We start from the raw sequence: 16,991 nt of genomic DNA, 5'->3' as shown, positions 1-16,991 counted from the left end.
GCCCCGAAATCCCATATTCTTTTTACATCTCGAGAATCCAACGAATTTTTTTTTCCAAGATCTATAAGGATCTAGCCAATACCGCAGAGACCCATTCTATCTCACCGGTAATGGTTCGAAGATCGATCGACGATCGAACGTCGATCGTATAATACACAGCGCGCACTTTTAGATACCATCGCGGACTCGTCCGACCGGTCGTGAAGATAAGGCCCAAGCCTAGACGCACGCGTGGAACCGATAAAACGTCTCCGATACTGATTGAGATGTACGAGATCGTATAAGGCCCCTCCCACAGTCTATATGTATATATGTATATATATACATATGTTGTATATAGCCGTAATACTTTTTACATATAAATTAAAGAGCGATTTCAAAAACGCGTGATTAACCTCAAAGACACCGACGAGTCCTGTCACTTCCGTATCGTCGGACGCGTTATGGATACACGACCAACCAGTTACGTAACACGATGTGAATTCTTCAACGTTTTACGGCTTGTATGTACATGTAGATATATCGAGAGCGCCAACGACAAAGTGAGTCCCCGAATAGCGTCGTAATCTGACTTAAGCCAAGTGGAGACCAATTAGTCCCCGACAAGATACAGTACCAAATGCAACACGAATAACAATTATGGATCAATACGTATAAGTATATCATATAGTAGTAAATTACTTTTTTTTAATACCTGATAAAAGCAGCCGACAACTTCCATTACGGTTTTTTTGTTGTCGCCTGACTCACAGGAACACATTCTTATTTTACTTCTCGTTCGCGCGGTGGCGCCTCCAGCGCTTTGACATATTTAAATTTGACGTAGCCGCGCGAGGGGATCAAATGAAAAATACGAAGCACGCAGTGAGCGTCCCTTACGATCTCACAACCGGAATAAAAGAACACTCAAAGTAGGAAGGTATATATATATATAAGTAGTAAGCATCAAGCGTGCACCAGGAAACTAAAGAAAGCTGCAGGTGCAGCACCGTTTAGGAATAATAAATAGTCGACAAAACTCTTCCCGTTTCTACGATCTTCGTATATACTTATATATACTCACGGGGAGCAGGTAGCTCCTCGATACCAGGGCCGTAAACACGGCGGAGAATCGTGACGGCCAAGGGGCGCCCAGGAAGCCACAAGAATGCAGAAAAAAAACTTATAAATAATAGCGTATACAGTACCATCTGGTGGTAGATAATTGTACTAAAAATTCAAGACTGACAACATAGAAACTTATAGTATCCCGTAAACGGGGCCCTAAGTACTCCCTACGTATTCATTAAGTGCACAACGACGTTCCAGCAATGCGTATAGTTACGTGGGCGGCAATCAGCCGTTAGTCTCGGTCCCATTATGGCGAACAGCTTCTTGCTTCGCGGTTAATTAAGACCCTCCGCGCAACCGAGAACCGTCCATTATTCAGCTTTGTCTCGCGATCGGCCTCTAATACGATACGGGGTGGCCGTACCTCGTGGCTAGCCCCTCGCGTAACCGCACAAGTCATCTTCGAACGGCCATGAATTCGCACGTACAGCAATAAAGAGCGGAGAGGCGAGTATCTAAATTTAATTTGTCCTCACAATAGCCTCGGGGTCCCAAGGCCCCCAGACGACATTTAATTAGCGTGGGCACTTTTGAAAACTACGTAAAATGTCAACGAGACTCTCCTGGTGTTTCCATGGTACGTCAGACGCTCGTACTTACACGGTAAGCCTGCAGCAGCGCCGCCACGCGGCGAACAAACGAAGGTACACGAAATAGCCATTGTCTATCCGTCTATCTGTGTACCCGCGTGTTTCTCGGTACAGGACAAGCAGGGTTATGGCGGCGACGTGAGAAAACGGTGGATCGCAGGAGTTCTATGTCGCTCGAGTGCGTGCGATAATTACGCTCGTAGGAAGCGGCGCATCCGGAGATGCCGTAATTGCCGCGTCTACCGCGCGTAACCGAAGGGAAAGGGAGTAGAAGCCCAAGAGTGCTGGAATGTCGGCGTCGGTGGCGCGAGTTAAAGAAGTGGCTATGAATTTTTCAAACTTGAGACATGTGCGCACCTTGCCAACTTAACGCAGCAGATAAGCGAGTGATTAACGAAGTTGTGTGTAGAACAAAAAATTGCGGAATACCGTGAGAATCCACACCGAGGAGATACTTCGATAAAATATGACACAGAGTGAGTAAAGCGTTGCTATTCATACTAGATTTTATTTACCATGGGAATTTTGGCCTTTGACTCCTCGCGCCAGAGACAGGCACAGACGTGTCGAAGTCGAGATGTAAAAATCGCTCTGGAAAATTGAACTCGACGACAGACACTAAGTAGAATAGCATTAATAAGCAAAAGGCCGATGACGATGGGTTCCGGTTGTCCCTGAATGGGAAAGCGGTTTAATGCACTTGCCGTGTCTGGTGGATCCTTTTGTGTTTTTTCTTTTTATTGGCCTCGCCAATTCTTTTTCTACCCTGAAAACGGTGCAGTACCATGGTCATGCCAACGCATTGCGTGAAGCTGGAAGGTACGACTATACACACGGCTATTGGTAGTATATAGGGTACAACATTGATACCCAAAGGGCTGACAGGAATACAGAGGGGGTCCCTACCAGTATATACCTAACGTGCACCAGGAATCGACCGATTCGAAAGGCCCTCCCAGGTGCCGAGCTTTTTGCCAGATCTTGTCCGTCTGTCCCGTCAGTTTGTCTGTCCTTAGTTGCTCCCTAATCCCGTATAAGGAGGCTGGACGTTACGAAGCAAAATGCCGGTCGCGAGACGGAAAAAAAATCGCATACAGAGAAGCCCGAAGCGTTCGAGAACTTGATCAAAGCGTTGATAACTGGGTAGGAAAAATTTTAAGGATATTAACGTGACGATCGGTACAATGGTCGATCGAGAAAAATGTATCATTGTCTTGTATTTTTTTAATATTATTTTTTTAAAGTTTCAATCAGCACGTGACACTTTCTTTTGGCCTTAGCGGTTTTTCATTTGCTACAGGTCGTTCCAAGTGATCCAAGTTGTCTGCATTCCAGTGAACGATTTGTTTTTTTTCCTTTATACGGACGGATGCTCAGTTCGCGTCGGATCGTGTAAGCGATGCTGCTCATTACACGGTGCGGTGGTTCGGTGTGAGGGGCCCCCTTAATACCCAGCGTGATTCAAGGGTCGAATGAGGAAGGAAGGGGCCTTACCGATCTTCACTGATGGGCGTTTTCACGCTTCGTAGCGCGAGCGGACCGCGCGCGAGTGGCTGCTTTACAAGGACGCGTGTTATGCGTGACCGATCGTTCAACGATTCTTCCACGTGTGTCGAGAAAAAGTTTCTCGATCGCCCATAGGCCATAGAATGAGGTGGACGAAGGAAGCAGAGTGTATACGTTATACGGTAGTCACGAGAAAAACTGGCCCGACTCCTCTACTGAAAAGAAGCGGAAGGAAAGAAAAGCAACAAAAAAAAAAATAATCGGATGATCAAGAAAAAAAAAAATTAATTCTCGACCTGATTTCTGGATCAGTTCGTATCTAATCTTCATTACCGATTCGAGCCTATTAAAAAATTATAAGGAAGGGTGCGAAAGAACGTAGGTACAAGGGAAGAAGAAGGACAAAAAAAATAAATAATTAAAAATTCTCCTGGTCCCATTATTCGCCCGACCCATAGGGCCCTTATTCGACTGGTGCTTCGACAGTCCCAATATCGCTAGGATATATCGAGAAAAAAAAAATCGTTCCTGGAACGATGCTATTTTTCAAACAGTCGAGAATACGTAGTATATAACTGTAAAAAAATTATTAAAAAAAAAATTGACAGTCAACTCACCCAGCCACAGGTATCATCTTCAATGCCAGAGCCCGACTGATGCAGAATCCAGCGCCACCCGTAGCGAACCAGAATTTCACCTTCTGCTGCAACGGACAAAGCACAGTGCCGAGATTATTACCAGAGCCGGCATAGCAGAGCGGAGAATCCAGCCCGACAAATTGGACGCGCATCAAATAATTACATAAGGCATTAATTACGTTCCAATCTCTAGTTAATACACACACACGTATCGCTACACACTATCAGTAAGCTCTTCAAGCCACAGGCTACACGGGGTCGATTAATCATCCGACGGATTAATGAAGGCTGAACTGTCGATCGTCCGCGCCGGGGTACCCGATTTTGATGCAATAATTCCAACCGATCACGAAACGATCGGCCATCTTGCTTACGTGTTCATTAGAGATCCCCTAACCTCGTAATTCATTATTTATCTTCCCTCTCAATAACCAACTAATTAAACCATCGTTTCATTGTCACCCGATATGTCTGCCAGCAACGTATACATATCCAGTACCAGAATCGATATACAGAAGAAAAAAAAATCCTACGCACTTTCATTCTCGCCAACCCGTGGACTCGCCTTTAGAAATGATTCTCTGTTATTCCGCACGGGGGCGTAGCCCGGCGTGAGTTACGAACCCGTCCCTATAGACACGGCACTGGGCACGTTGCCACGATAGCCTCGTGGCGATTGTACTTTAAGACTATTAAAACGTTCTCTAGGAGCTAAACAGGCTCTGATACCATCGACCATATCCAACAGCGGCAAGCAAAGAGAGATAGGGAAACACTCCGTTTACATTCCCTTGGTTTCGAACAGTTTCGTCCTGACACCATTGGAAACTGTTTCGCCCTCGGTCTCTGCTCTCCTATACCCTAACCTCACTTACGTATCGTGCGTACCTCTGGCTTCTAGCACGGACACAAACCCATCTCCACGGGTAACCAGTGCATCGTTCCCGTTACACGTAGGAATATCGACTTGTTATTTTATGACCCTATAGCAGCTGCAATATAGATACGGATCTCTAGCATCAAACGGTCTATACAGAATAACGCTATAATCACTGTTTATCTACTATCCGGTAAGCATGATTATTTTATACCATTTTTTTTTTTTTTTTTCATTCTCTCAATATCAATTTTATACATTATCCCTATTCGGTTTTACTGGTATGCACTTTTTTGTCCTGAAACTCTTTCTACTGTATATGGCCGTTTCGTAAGGACCGTCAGAAATTAGATAACAATTATCAACATTTCCTTGCAATCTTTGTACAGCATATATACGTGTTAATTGGACTGAAACAAAGGAAAAGGTGTGACTGTCCTCTCTGCTGCAAGATGGGAGTTATTCGCATTAGATATACACGGGTGATAAGGGCTGATAGTATCAGGCTTTATAAGAGCAACTTGGCCGTTTGAATAACATTAAATCGCATACTGTGTATGCAGAAATATATATATGTATACATTGTTTATATAACTGTATAAGTAGCATGTACGTACAGAGTCACGAAGCAGCATGCGAGTCGCAACGGATACGCGAAGCAAGGGTCACGCTTCGCCTTGTATTCTCTTCTTATTGTTACGAATGAATACAACGGCAAGGCGCGTCCTCAATGACCTTTGTATTCATTTTTTTTCCTTTCCTTTAAGTTCCACTCGCATGCGAGAGGCCTGGCGCAAATCGCGAAAGCTACGTGAAACGTAACGGCGACTCGTGAGAAACTGAATTAAGTTTAAGAGGCTCTCGTGTGGTATCTTGAATGATTCAAAGGAAACGTATACAGTAAGTCAAGAATCATACGGGTGAGTACACAAGTCTGCGAATGGAGTAAAATCTCGTTAGCAACGATAAGTACGACATAATGGTAGCCATTGTCAGTGTAATCGAGTGCGTTCGAAGTGTCAAAAAAAAAAAATACGAATTTTGTAAAAAAAAAAAAATTTGTTTTTCACGAATTCTTGACAAAATTATATATGTACGATAAAGTCAAATTTTGATTAACACGTAAAACTTAAGGATTCCTGATAAGAGATATAAGGACACTGAGAGATCGATCGTTTGCGATCGATTGGTTATTACTGTTATCATTATTGTCCTACCTTAAAGGATATATCACACTGAACGAAGATGGGTGGGTCCGGGTATGAGGCTATCAGAAGTAAAACTCGCTTGGATCTAAAGAGAAACAAGACGTCCAGCGTGTTTCTCTCGATCGTGACACGTGTGTTGATGTCCTGTAGTTATACGGGGGTTAGTTAGTAATGCGTCAGTAGCCGACGTGACGTATAAAAATGCGTGATGGAAGACGGCGGCGTAACGACGTAAGATGGCTAGGACGGTGGCGGATGTGTTTATCGTGAATCTTTACGGTTGAGTTAATTAATAATTATGATCGCGGGCGCGCATGCGCCACGGGAATATAGGGAGGGCACTGGATGCTGGGGATCTAACGATCTTGGCTGGTACTTAAAGTACAACGGGTACGATCGTTAACACGGATCGGGTAATGATCGTGACCGATCAATGTTTTCATTGGCGAATATATGGGCGACCGATTGTCGGATCGAGGCTGCCAGCCTGACGTCTGATGGGACGAGAGTTTACACGGTATAAATCGAAGATCGAAAGAGGACCCCGATCGCAAGGATCTCGCGAGCAAGATCAGCACCTGCCAGGAGGCTAAAGGGAACGCCGGAGCAATCAGTCAGTAATTTTAATTATCGTGAGCGTATTTACGACTGGTAATCGGTGGATCTTGGGGTGCGCAATCGCGTTCATCTCTCGGTCGGTAACGAAGGGACCTATCGATGGGGACCCAAGATTATGCTCGGCTCTCTGACTAATTACATTCCTAACCTGGGGGTCTGTGTACGGACGCCTATATCCAATTACGTATCTCTGATTGGTCCGGTTCGATATATAAATTTTACTTTTGATTCCACTATCTTTCGACTTTTCGTTATCTCTCGAAATTCCTCTTTTTGTTTTTGTTTATTCACTCCATATCACCCACTTTGGTACACGGTCAAAATTAGGGAACGCTATACCGTTTTTTGGATCTTACAAGAACCCAAAGATATTAATCGCTTAGCGATCCTTCTGAATCGCGATCCTATCTGGTATATCGATCCCTTTTAGCCTGCTAAACGATCATTCCTAAAAGATCTATCGATCTCTCGTACAAGCTTAGACCGACTATTAATATTTGAAAATCGATCAACCGCAATTGTAACCAAAAAAATTTTTCTTTCATTAAAAAATTTTTTGACCCCCCCCCCCATACCCACCTATAATCCCTAATGAAATAAACGCATATATACACGTAGTGTATAGACTCCATAAAAAAAAGTATCGAAACGCGTGACTCGTCATCGCGATATCCGGCGCTAACGAGACCAGAAAGGATCAGACGATCTGATGCGAAGAAGTCAGAGAGCAGAGATGGCATTGCGAGTTAGCCAGATCGGAGAAGAAAAATGATTGGAAAGGGTCAGGTCGCGGAGTAGCAGTCAGCTGGGATAGAGGAAGAAGAAGAAGAAAAAAGGGAAGAGGGGACAAGAGAAGATCTATAAAAATAAATGAAGAGGAATAGAACGAAGACGAAGTAAGTCCGAGCTCGTCGAGGGGGAGTCCATTTCCGAGGTGAACGTAACGCGAACGCTGCGGATGACTCGGTAATAATCTGATGGAGAGTGGGTGGCTCGCTGGTATATTAGGACTAATGAACAGATCAGAGTACCCGATACCGTCCTACGAGTCTACGTACCAACAGATACGACCTTACGGTACATTACGGATGCGGAGGAACCTGAACTGAACTACCCCCTAGGAAAGACGCATCCGACACCTTGCAACAAGAAATATATATATATATATATATATATAATATGTATATATATATACAGACAGCCAATAAAATACGAAGAAATCAGTAAACGAGTTCACGATTAACAGATCCGAGTCTAAGATGAATCAACGCATCCGACACCTTGCAACAAGAAATACCGTCCTACGAGTCTACGTACCAACAGATACGACCTTACGGTACATTACGGATGCGGAGGAACCTGAACTGAACTACCCCCTAGGAAAGACGCATCCGACACCTTGCAACAAGAAATATATATATATATATATATATATAATATGTATATATATATACAGACAGCCAATAAAATACGAAGAAATCAGTAAACGAGTTCACGATTAACAGATCCGAGTCTAAGATGAATCAGATAATGATAATAAATGAATCTGACAGTCGATCCAGGATTGAGTATCGTATACAGAGAGGGCGACGATTTCGATAAAATTCTCAAAGTGAATAACGCGACGGGTTCACGCTAATTCATCATTGATTACGACAACAGGGAGACGCGGGACTGTCCAACCGATCGATTCCAAACGATCCTAACTCGAGCGATCGATCCTTCACTCCCGTTTAAAAGCCTCGGGTAAAGACAGTGACCGCAAGTAGACACACGGGATATGGTAGTTGATCAAGTGGCGCAGTCGAAGAATCTCCGAGGCGAGCGAAGAAGAACGATCGGGTACGAATTCCCGTTCGATTCTTGCCGACGGCCGTGAAGTTTCAAAATGAAACGCACGGTACAGGGTTGAGGTTATAAGTAGCGATGGAGATCTACGGCGTGTCCGACAAATCTTGCCGATCGATCAAACACCGGTCGTTTCGAAAGAAAAAGGGGGCGAAGAGTCCTACGGGTTGAGGTAACTTTTTTTTTTTTTTTTTAAAAAAAAACCTACGACTTGAACTTGCACGCAGACGTATTTGTAACGTCGAGAAATCGGATTCCCGCTGCGACCCAAACTTCGCTCGTGTCCCGCAGCTCACTTCAGATGGCAGATAACTCGCGGTTCAATTTGAACCGACGACGAAAGACCTTGGGGTACGGAGCTACCCCAACCGACAGTGAATCGGGGATTTTATTGAACGTGAAACTACTTCCGCGCGCCAGGTAACTAATAAAGTACTGCGCATGCGCAGAGACTCGAAGGCTAATCCACATGCACGCAGTTAACTCGCAATACCAATTGCGTCTTACGGTCCGACTGCGAAGCTAGTTAACTTGAGCAGGCTTGCCAGTCGAATACGAGGATTCCTGACAGGAGGAAGGGATGCTGAATAGACAGGACACTTGTCGTGGCCGCACAAGTTGAAACCACTTTGCTGCGCGCATGGACGGCCACGTGTCTGCCGCATGCAAATGCAGCAGGGCTGCGCGATAGTCTTCGGGGAGAAGAGCAAAGGACGCAGTCGGGATTGGCAATTGGTGAGAGGAGGAAACATTTTTTTTTTTAATCGACCTTCGTCCACCCGGTTACCATTGAGATGGATCTTGGGTAGACTTTGGCGTGGGTTAAATTTGTTGGGAGAGAGAAAAATTGTACGTGGCATATACTATGTAAACAGACTCGCGATATGTTTTGTGCTTCGTTGGGTTTCAGGTCTTCGTGTGGACGGTGGCTGGGAGAGGTGCGCAGGGACGAAGATGATGTTGACGAGGTGGGAGACCGGTGAAGTGGTATGGACCGTGGGCACCCATCCGAAGCAAACTAGACTGCAAGATTGCGAGAGATAGTTTGCGGTGCACCGGATGCCAGTGAAAAACAAAGATGGTACCCGAGAGATAGGCGGCATCGCGCGGCCGTATAATAATATCGAAGTAATGGAGGTGAGCGTACGTGGCCCTCGGGGAAGGAACGGGGTCCGGGGGCTTCGGCCAACTTACGTACGTACCATTGGCAGCTCCGCGAATACAGAGGCCGTTGCGGGTCACGGACGGCTCTTCGGTTTGTCCTTTTCACTTTACTCCTTTTCTACCCTATCGTCTCGACTTCCTCTTTCCTATTGTTGGCTTTGCTTCGCTCTGTCTTATACGTGAGTTACCATTCTGATGGTAACTTTTTTTTTCTACTCTTTTAATCATTCTTGGGTTTTCTGATTTTTTTTTTTTATTTTTCGATTATTCGCCATATTTCATGTCTCGATGTTAATCGCTTTTAAGCACCTGCATGACTTCTCAGGTGCGTGTGCATTCGTCATAGGGGCATTCGAGTTTAGCAGGGTGTTATTAATTCGAGCTTTTTATTTGCGGGTGCCTTGTGGGCTGTGGTACAGAGGGGGTACGAAGGGGTTAATTGTGAATGGATATACGATAATCAGACGGGATACGGGTATCGATAGGTGGTAATTATCGGATAAAAAAATTTTCTAGGAGAGTAATTAATTTATGAAAAATTACATTAATAGGACTTTTAAAGGCAGCTGGAAATTGATGTTAGAATTATTTTTTTTTTAATTAAATAATATGACAGGGATCTTATTCGCGAACAAGTTCGTCGTTCCCACGTGTTGGAAGGTCAGGGACGCGTTTCGAGTTGCGTATGATGAATTTGGAGAATAAAAGAAAAAAGGCGGCCTTTGGAAAACGCAAGAAATATTTGCAAAATATTCACGACACTCGCTGTTATAGCGACGCTCGTTGGACTTTCGCTAATTGGCCGGCGCTCTGCTTTCCTTCCTCGTAAATCTCCAAGCAAGATATAAAGTATCCGCCTACGGACAGCAGCGCGGTCCAGAGGAGGGAAACCGTATGGCAGCCATTGTGGCGAAAAGCCGCTCCGGGGCCGGACAATTACGCGAATCGCGCTCCCGATTTAATTATCTTAACGCAATTAGCTTAACTCGCCGTTGCATCGGTGCACTCACGCCATACGGAGACCGTGGCGAGCGCATTCTCGGCAATTTTCTCCTTCGAGAGCTCTTCTTCTCTTTTAACCTCTTTTTTTTTCTTCTTATTCTCTCAATCTTAACCTCGGCTCTTTTTTCAGTTCCTTACTTCTCCGCGGCGCCAGCATCGCCGTTACCCGGTACCGGCAGATCGAGCGAAATGCACGGTATGCGGCGGCTATATGCAAAACCAATTAGAGCCGGTGCTACGACACACCGAAAGGAAGACGATCCCATTGCGATAATATCGCGCGGACTGCCAGTATTTTCTAACCCCGTTCAACCGATGAGCCCGCACTGAAAACGCGTACCAGGCGCTGCCTTAAGGGTAACGCGAAGGCGTCGACGTCGGAAGGAGTAGCGGCGTGACTTGGATTTAAAAAAAGTATGCATTGAAATTTACAGAGACGTGTGAAAACTGACAAGACCAGTTCTTACATTGCAGAACGTCTGCTCGATCAAGAGTTTAAGTAGGCCGATATTTGGCTATACGGAGCCTCGTAAAGAAGATAGAAGGATCGATGAGAAAAAGATACGCCAGTTATTAAATTATTCAAGAAGCGGGGTCCCGCGACTCTTCGCCGTTAATTCGGAAACAAGAGTCGCCGTGGTTAGTAATTGCAGCGAGGGTTAATAAGATCAGGAACGATCATAGAGAGAGAGAGAGAGGAGCTTTTCACGGCGAAAATAATTGCTCCGTTCCCCTCGATTCTCGCAATTACCGGTTCTTTCTCTATAGGTCATATCTCTCTCTTTCTCTCTATCTCCTTTGGCTCTGCTCTCTCTCTCTCTCTCTCTCTCTCTCTCTCTCTCTCTCTCTCTCTCTCTCTCTCTCTCTCTTTCTCTCTCTCTCTTTCTCTCTTGATTGTGTAGTGGCAGCGAGATGGTAGCCAAGAAACGAACGAGCGCACAAGCAACCAAGGCGGCTGGACCGCTCGAGATAATTCTCTTTATGATACATGGTTATTACTTGACGATCGATTCGAGTTTCAAAACCGCAGAGGGGCCCCCATAAAGCCATACCGGTGCATCGGGATGCAGTAGGGATGCTGAGGTACAGTGGTGCATCTTGGATCCTGGCGACTACAGCCATACGACGATGAAGACGATCGACGGTGTCTGCACGGCTGAGAAATGCGAGTCTCATTAAATAAGAGGGGGGAAAAAAAAAGTGCGACCACGGAATGCCTGACATGTGGTGCACATCCGCGTGTATGCGTACAAACCGCAACGTACAAGTGCAATTTTCCTTGGGTCTTCTTGATAAAATTGTAAGTAGCGCCAATGCGGTCGATTTCGTAACTAGGGGCTTGGTCCCCGCGAAATTTAAATTTACGCGTCTAACACAGCCCTGGATACGATGCCTTGGGTCGAACAGACAATTATTACGAGCAACGTAGTACACGTGTACGAGTGACGAGCTACGCCCACCGTCCAAATTGCGTAAATCGAATGCGAAAGAAGAGGGAAAAAAAAACACGGTTGAAAGTCTCTCAATTAAGGCTGTTCTCGTTCATAAGGTAATCGGTCGTGGAGACCAATGGTGGCCACGAGTATATGTATACCGGGACAGCGATAGTAGATCGTTTTAATAAAACCGGCCGTATTTCATGGACGAGAGGCTTGAACGTTAAGTCCATTGGGTTGGCAGGAACTGCTGGGCTGGCCTCTCTCGGCAGCCGAGTGATTAATATTGCTGCTGGAAGACGGAGGTTTACTGCCTTCCCGCGGCAGTTGCTTGTCGGAGCTACGTCAAGCGGCCACCTATGGTTTACCGTAGAATATTCTCAGTCGCCCGAGGGACGTACGACCTCTCGCGCTGAGACCATAGACTTGAGTGGCGAGTGAGTGGCGTTGGCCCAGTTGCAGGGACACGCATAGGTCTTTAGAATCGTACCGAATAGCCCCGAGCGCCGGCGAGGGGACACGAGCCGAGACGGAACGACCCGAGGAAGACCGAGACCATCCGACTGTCGTCAGCCGACGATCTAGTTCGACGTAGTACCTAGAGACGCGATATGAAATCGTCTCGAGTCCGCTTTTCTTCTTGACTCGCAAGAAATCACGGAGTGCAGCTCTCGATATTCCGGTCGAGAAATAATAAAAGAAACGACCGATGCGTTATGCCGGCTGGAAATGATACGAGAGCCCGCGATCGGGCCGTGACAATAACAATAACACCGACTCGTCGAGTCGACGCGAATGACGCGACGAAGAAATAAAGTACGAAGAGAAAGACTGCGTGGAAACGTATACGACGCGCCGTAGGAGTCAGCCATAAATAAAAATGAAAGGAAAAAGCAATGAGAGGTAACTCTAGGACGTAAATGGTCTTGGAAGATCTCGTCGCGTAAAAATCCGTCATCACGCCATGTTGTTATCCGTGGAATCTCGTTGAGCTTCGAGGAGTCCTCGGTGTATGGCTATTCTTGTGCACGGTTGCGTTTATCGGATAGTATACACCATTAGTAATGGGGATTGCTATTCCGTTCGACAACAATGCCGCCATTCAAGTTGGTTAGGCGTGTCGGCGACCAGCGGCTTACGACATCCTTACCGATGGGGAGCACTGTAGTCACGTTCGTCCGTCGCTTACTGTTGGTTAACAATTCCTCCAAGAGTAATATCTACATTGCGGACGGCACCCTAATTCGAAAGTCCTCGAATACCCGTCGATCTGCTGTATCGTTACGCCCGTAAGTCCAAAGAGATCGTTACTATTTTCATTTGTAAAACCGCAACCCTGGGTGGGGCCTCCGTTACTCTAACCTACAATAATAAGTTCCTGTTCCACAGTTCATCGATAGGTTATCGGTGCGCGATCGTCTTATACGGGAATTCAATACCCGTTCCGAATGTATATATACAGACATATGTATAATGTCGACTATATTGCTATGCCGTTTATCCGCACACTCTCTTTTACCACCGCAGGCACCTTTCACCCGAGGCGTGGTGCAATATGCTCGTGCAATTATGCCCAGGAAGAAGGTAAAAAAATGCAAAGTAACGATACAGATTGATTCCGTTTCCAATGCACGGTTAATTATATTCTTGCAGCGTCTCGGCTCTCGACGTAAGTCTCCATGCTGGTGGGATATCTTCGTAAGGTGGATACCCGTTATATTAATTAATAACATTCAACCCACGTTTTTAAATGGTGGAAATTTTTAATTAACGGAATTTTGAAAAATTTTCTATTTTCCCGGACAGACCAATCTACGCGACAGCGAGCTCGATCGTCCCGTCCTGGAATTCCTGCCGGCCACTTGACTGTAATCCTCGGACCCCGAGAGCATCCAGGAAATTAAAACGACCTCCCGCAAGATAAATCTCCAGGAATCTTCTAACCTAATCCGCAATAACGATAGCAACGGCAGCGAACCGCGACCACACCCTGGTCTTCCGAGGTCTCGACCAGACACGACTTTCAGCCTCGCCTCTGCTTCCTTGGCAGCGAACATCGACAAGCGAAGGACGTTACCGCAAATCATCAACGAGTTTCATATTAAATGTCCGACAAACATTACTTGCCTCGCCTTCCACCTTTCACCTGGACGAACGTAGCCAGGAGTTCTTAACCACCGGACTCGGCCGCTTAAACGGCAGATTCTCAACGAGATTAGACTCATTTGACGTGGTACATCCTCGGGATGTCCAGGAGTGGCGCAATGTAAATCTGACTTTGAGAGAGACGAACAAGAAAAAATGTACATAACCAAACAGATCGTTTTAGATCATTCGTCAGCATCTTGGCATCTTTCGAGATGAACATGGGCCTTTCTTTAATTATGAATTGGGTAACCAAATCACGAAAATTCGTTTACTTCACAATAATCGTGTACCTGATGTCCTCGGTTGCGTCGCTATGTGTATCTCTGGATATATGGCGGTTACGATGACTCGAGACGCAGAGGGGTTAGTTTATTTTCGGTCCTTACGGAGGCGAGGATTAATGACTCCGGTGTGGCAGACGTATATGATAAGATCGACGTATTCCACTGATTGATGCTGTGGGTCGATGATTATATCGCGACGTGTACCTCGTAAATATACGTCCTCGAATTTATAATTTATCCATATTACAGTAAGGGGGAAGAGGACGCGGGACCTGCCGCATTTCTGACAGTAGGACCACTTTACGTTGATGACCGCGTCCTCGATTATCCTTGAAATTACGCATGAGATTTCTTTTTGACATGATTTTCAGTTATAACCGTGACTGCCCGTGAGATCGTGACTGCCGATAGCCAGATTGTCGTGAAATTAAGAAAAATAATGGCTGTCTTCAAAAACTCACGGGTCGCTTCGATGGTTCCGGGCCCTGCCGTACGATCTCCAATGGCGCTGGAATCGACGGTCTACCGAGGTACCAATCCTCCCGCGGATTGTAATTGTCCAGGAGTTTCAGTAATCGCGGCACGTTCACGTAATTGTCGTCGTCGAAGTGGCAGAACCACCTGAAAAAGAAGAAAACGTATGATGTCGATTAATAACTTTTTTTTTTCAGAAAAAAAAAACCTTATACAGGTATCGACAACCGGTTCAAGTACGACATTGAAATGCATCCAATAAATAAATTTACAAGTACTTAATATGAAATCAATAAATTAGTCCATAAATCACACACGCCCACGTCGAGAGTTCGGCGTAAAATTATTTTATGAATTTAAATTTTTTACCATTAATAAAACACCACTCTACCTTTCCCTCTTAATTATTCTACCTCCATTCCTCATTCCCACGATATACAAAAATAATGTGACTACTCACACGTGTGTGTCACGTATACAAAAAAAAAATCATTGAATATTCTTATTACCCGAATAACCCGAAACACCCCCCTTTCCTTCTTTCTTAATTTCTCCTATACTCACAGCTCGCCTAAGAGCGTCATAGAGAAACTGAAAAAGGGGAGGGAAAATTATTTTTTTTTTTTTTTATAAAATCTGACGCACAAAATCATGTACCGAGTCTTGATATATGATAGCGCGACAGACGTCGGCCTAACGTATGCAGGAAGCGATTTAACGAATAGTCAAGCGGTCAGGATGCACTATTAGTGCAGCAGGGCCCACGGGTGGTCATTCCTTCCAGCATCATTGCCTGCATCATTAATACGTTCCACCTTAATGGCACCGTCGACTAAGTACTATAGCGTGCTATGCATAAACTGTACCACACGTACGTGCGTGCATAATGACGCGTTCACTTTACGCGACGCGGGTAACGCAGGAACTACTGTATAATAACGGCTGCAATTCCGAGATGTAATTATCCATGAAGAACGATAACGATCGTTACGCTATCGCGATAAAAAAAAAAAAGTACGATAACGATAAATGAAAAAAATTTTATTGAGTAAAATTAAAATCACCTAATCGTCTAATGGGTAAAAAAAAAAATTATAATAAAAATTGTCGAATCCAAAAAATTTTGGAATTTCATGACGTCATAGGACGTCGGGATCTTCGTACACCGCGTAGATGGTACAGCGTTTTCCTTTTAGAGGTAACGTCCGCAGGACGTGTAGTTCAATTTACAATAATCCGTGATCCCGTCTTGACTCAACATTTTCGAACAATGGCGTCCTTCAGTCCCATCAACACTTTCTTCCAAGCGTAACACAACAGCGTCACTTGAGCGATAACACAAGAGAATAATTTTTTCAGAAGCTCAAGTGCACTCTTTAGTTCATCCGTTCAGGGCGCCACCGTCTGGATACACCAGAGCCGTCTCTATCGGGAGGGTGCTAATTGGCGGTTTAGCTCAACTGGGATAGTAGTCTGAGGACCAGCCCCCCAATTAGACACCAATAGGGTAACACGTAGAGCAACAGAAGCGAAAACAGAACGTTTTTGTGGAAACAAGGTGGGGAGTGAATGAAATTTAAATCCACCACAATGAAACTTTGTGTTACGATTTTCGAAAATGAAGGACCGATAGGTGTTTCCAGTTTCTTTTTTCTAAGGTCTAAAACACTGTTTCCCTTTCAGTGACCACCCTTGTAGACGGAAGACAGAGGCAGACCTGGTAAAGTTCCTGAACGCCTGCACGTCAATGCTGGGGATATATTTATGCGTGACCCTAGGAGGATACTCCTGAATAAGATCCACCGAGCGCCAACCGACTGCAGCCAACTTCGGGGCGTGGTGTGACAAAGACGTGGGTGTGGTGGAGTTAATTACTGTGTAAACGTCAAGAGAACTCTCGTGTCCATATACGCCGGATGTTCAAATTTGACCAAATTACGTTATCTTTGTCTCCTTTTTCTCGTCCATCCTTTATCTTTCGAGAGTCGATGTTACAGCAACGGCAGCAACGTCAACAAACGGTACCCAACCTCAGAAGCATCGAGTCGGACAAAATTATGAAAGGGACTGTCCCCCCCCCCCCCCCCA

At 45.3% G+C, this 16,991-nt stretch overlaps 2 protein-coding genes and 1 long non-coding RNA gene across 7 annotated transcripts in view; 2 read left to right on the top strand and 1 right to left on the bottom strand.

Annotated features, from left to right (window-relative positions):
- LOC107272544 (fringe glycosyltransferase) overlaps positions 1 to 16,991 on the bottom strand; it is a 50,590-nt gene that overhangs the window by 8,035 nt on the left and 25,564 nt on the right. For 3 of the 5 annotated variants that reach the window (XM_025089800.1, XM_025089798.1, XM_015749799.2), the window contains exons 5-6: positions 14,891 to 15,050; positions 3,824 to 3,909 (exon numbers count right to left, since the gene is read on the bottom strand). In XM_025089800.1, coding sequence (XP_024945568.1) covers positions 3,824 to 3,909; positions 14,891 to 15,050 — 246 coding nt within the window. The remainder of the gene's footprint in view (positions 1 to 3,823; positions 3,910 to 14,890; positions 15,051 to 16,991) is intronic. The other 2 variants (XM_025089799.1, XM_015749800.2) reach the window with 1 other exon arrangement.
- Positions 9,496 to 11,373, top strand: LOC112495064. The gene is made up of 2 exons (XM_025089803.1): positions 9,496 to 9,650; positions 10,692 to 11,373. The coding sequence occupies exons 1-2, from the start codon at positions 9,527 to 9,529 to the stop codon at positions 10,889 to 10,891; spliced, it is 324 nt and encodes a 107-aa protein (XP_024945571.1). The 5' UTR covers positions 9,496 to 9,526; the 3' UTR covers positions 10,892 to 11,373.
- Positions 11,460 to 16,976, top strand: LOC107272545. The gene is made up of 5 exons (XR_001538978.2): positions 11,460 to 13,286; positions 13,387 to 13,581; positions 13,651 to 13,700; positions 13,804 to 16,461; positions 16,587 to 16,976. It is a non-coding gene; the product is annotated as an uncharacterized LOC107272545 (long non-coding RNA).

The sequence above is a fragment of the Cephus cinctus genome, unplaced genomic scaffold, assembly GCF_000341935.2.
Source record: "Cephus cinctus unplaced genomic scaffold, Ccin1 Ccin1_scaffold1184, whole genome shotgun sequence".
Lineage (NCBI taxonomy): Eukaryota > Metazoa > Arthropoda > Insecta > Hymenoptera > Cephidae > Cephus > Cephus cinctus.
This window is presented reverse-complemented; position numbering and strand designations above follow the sequence as displayed.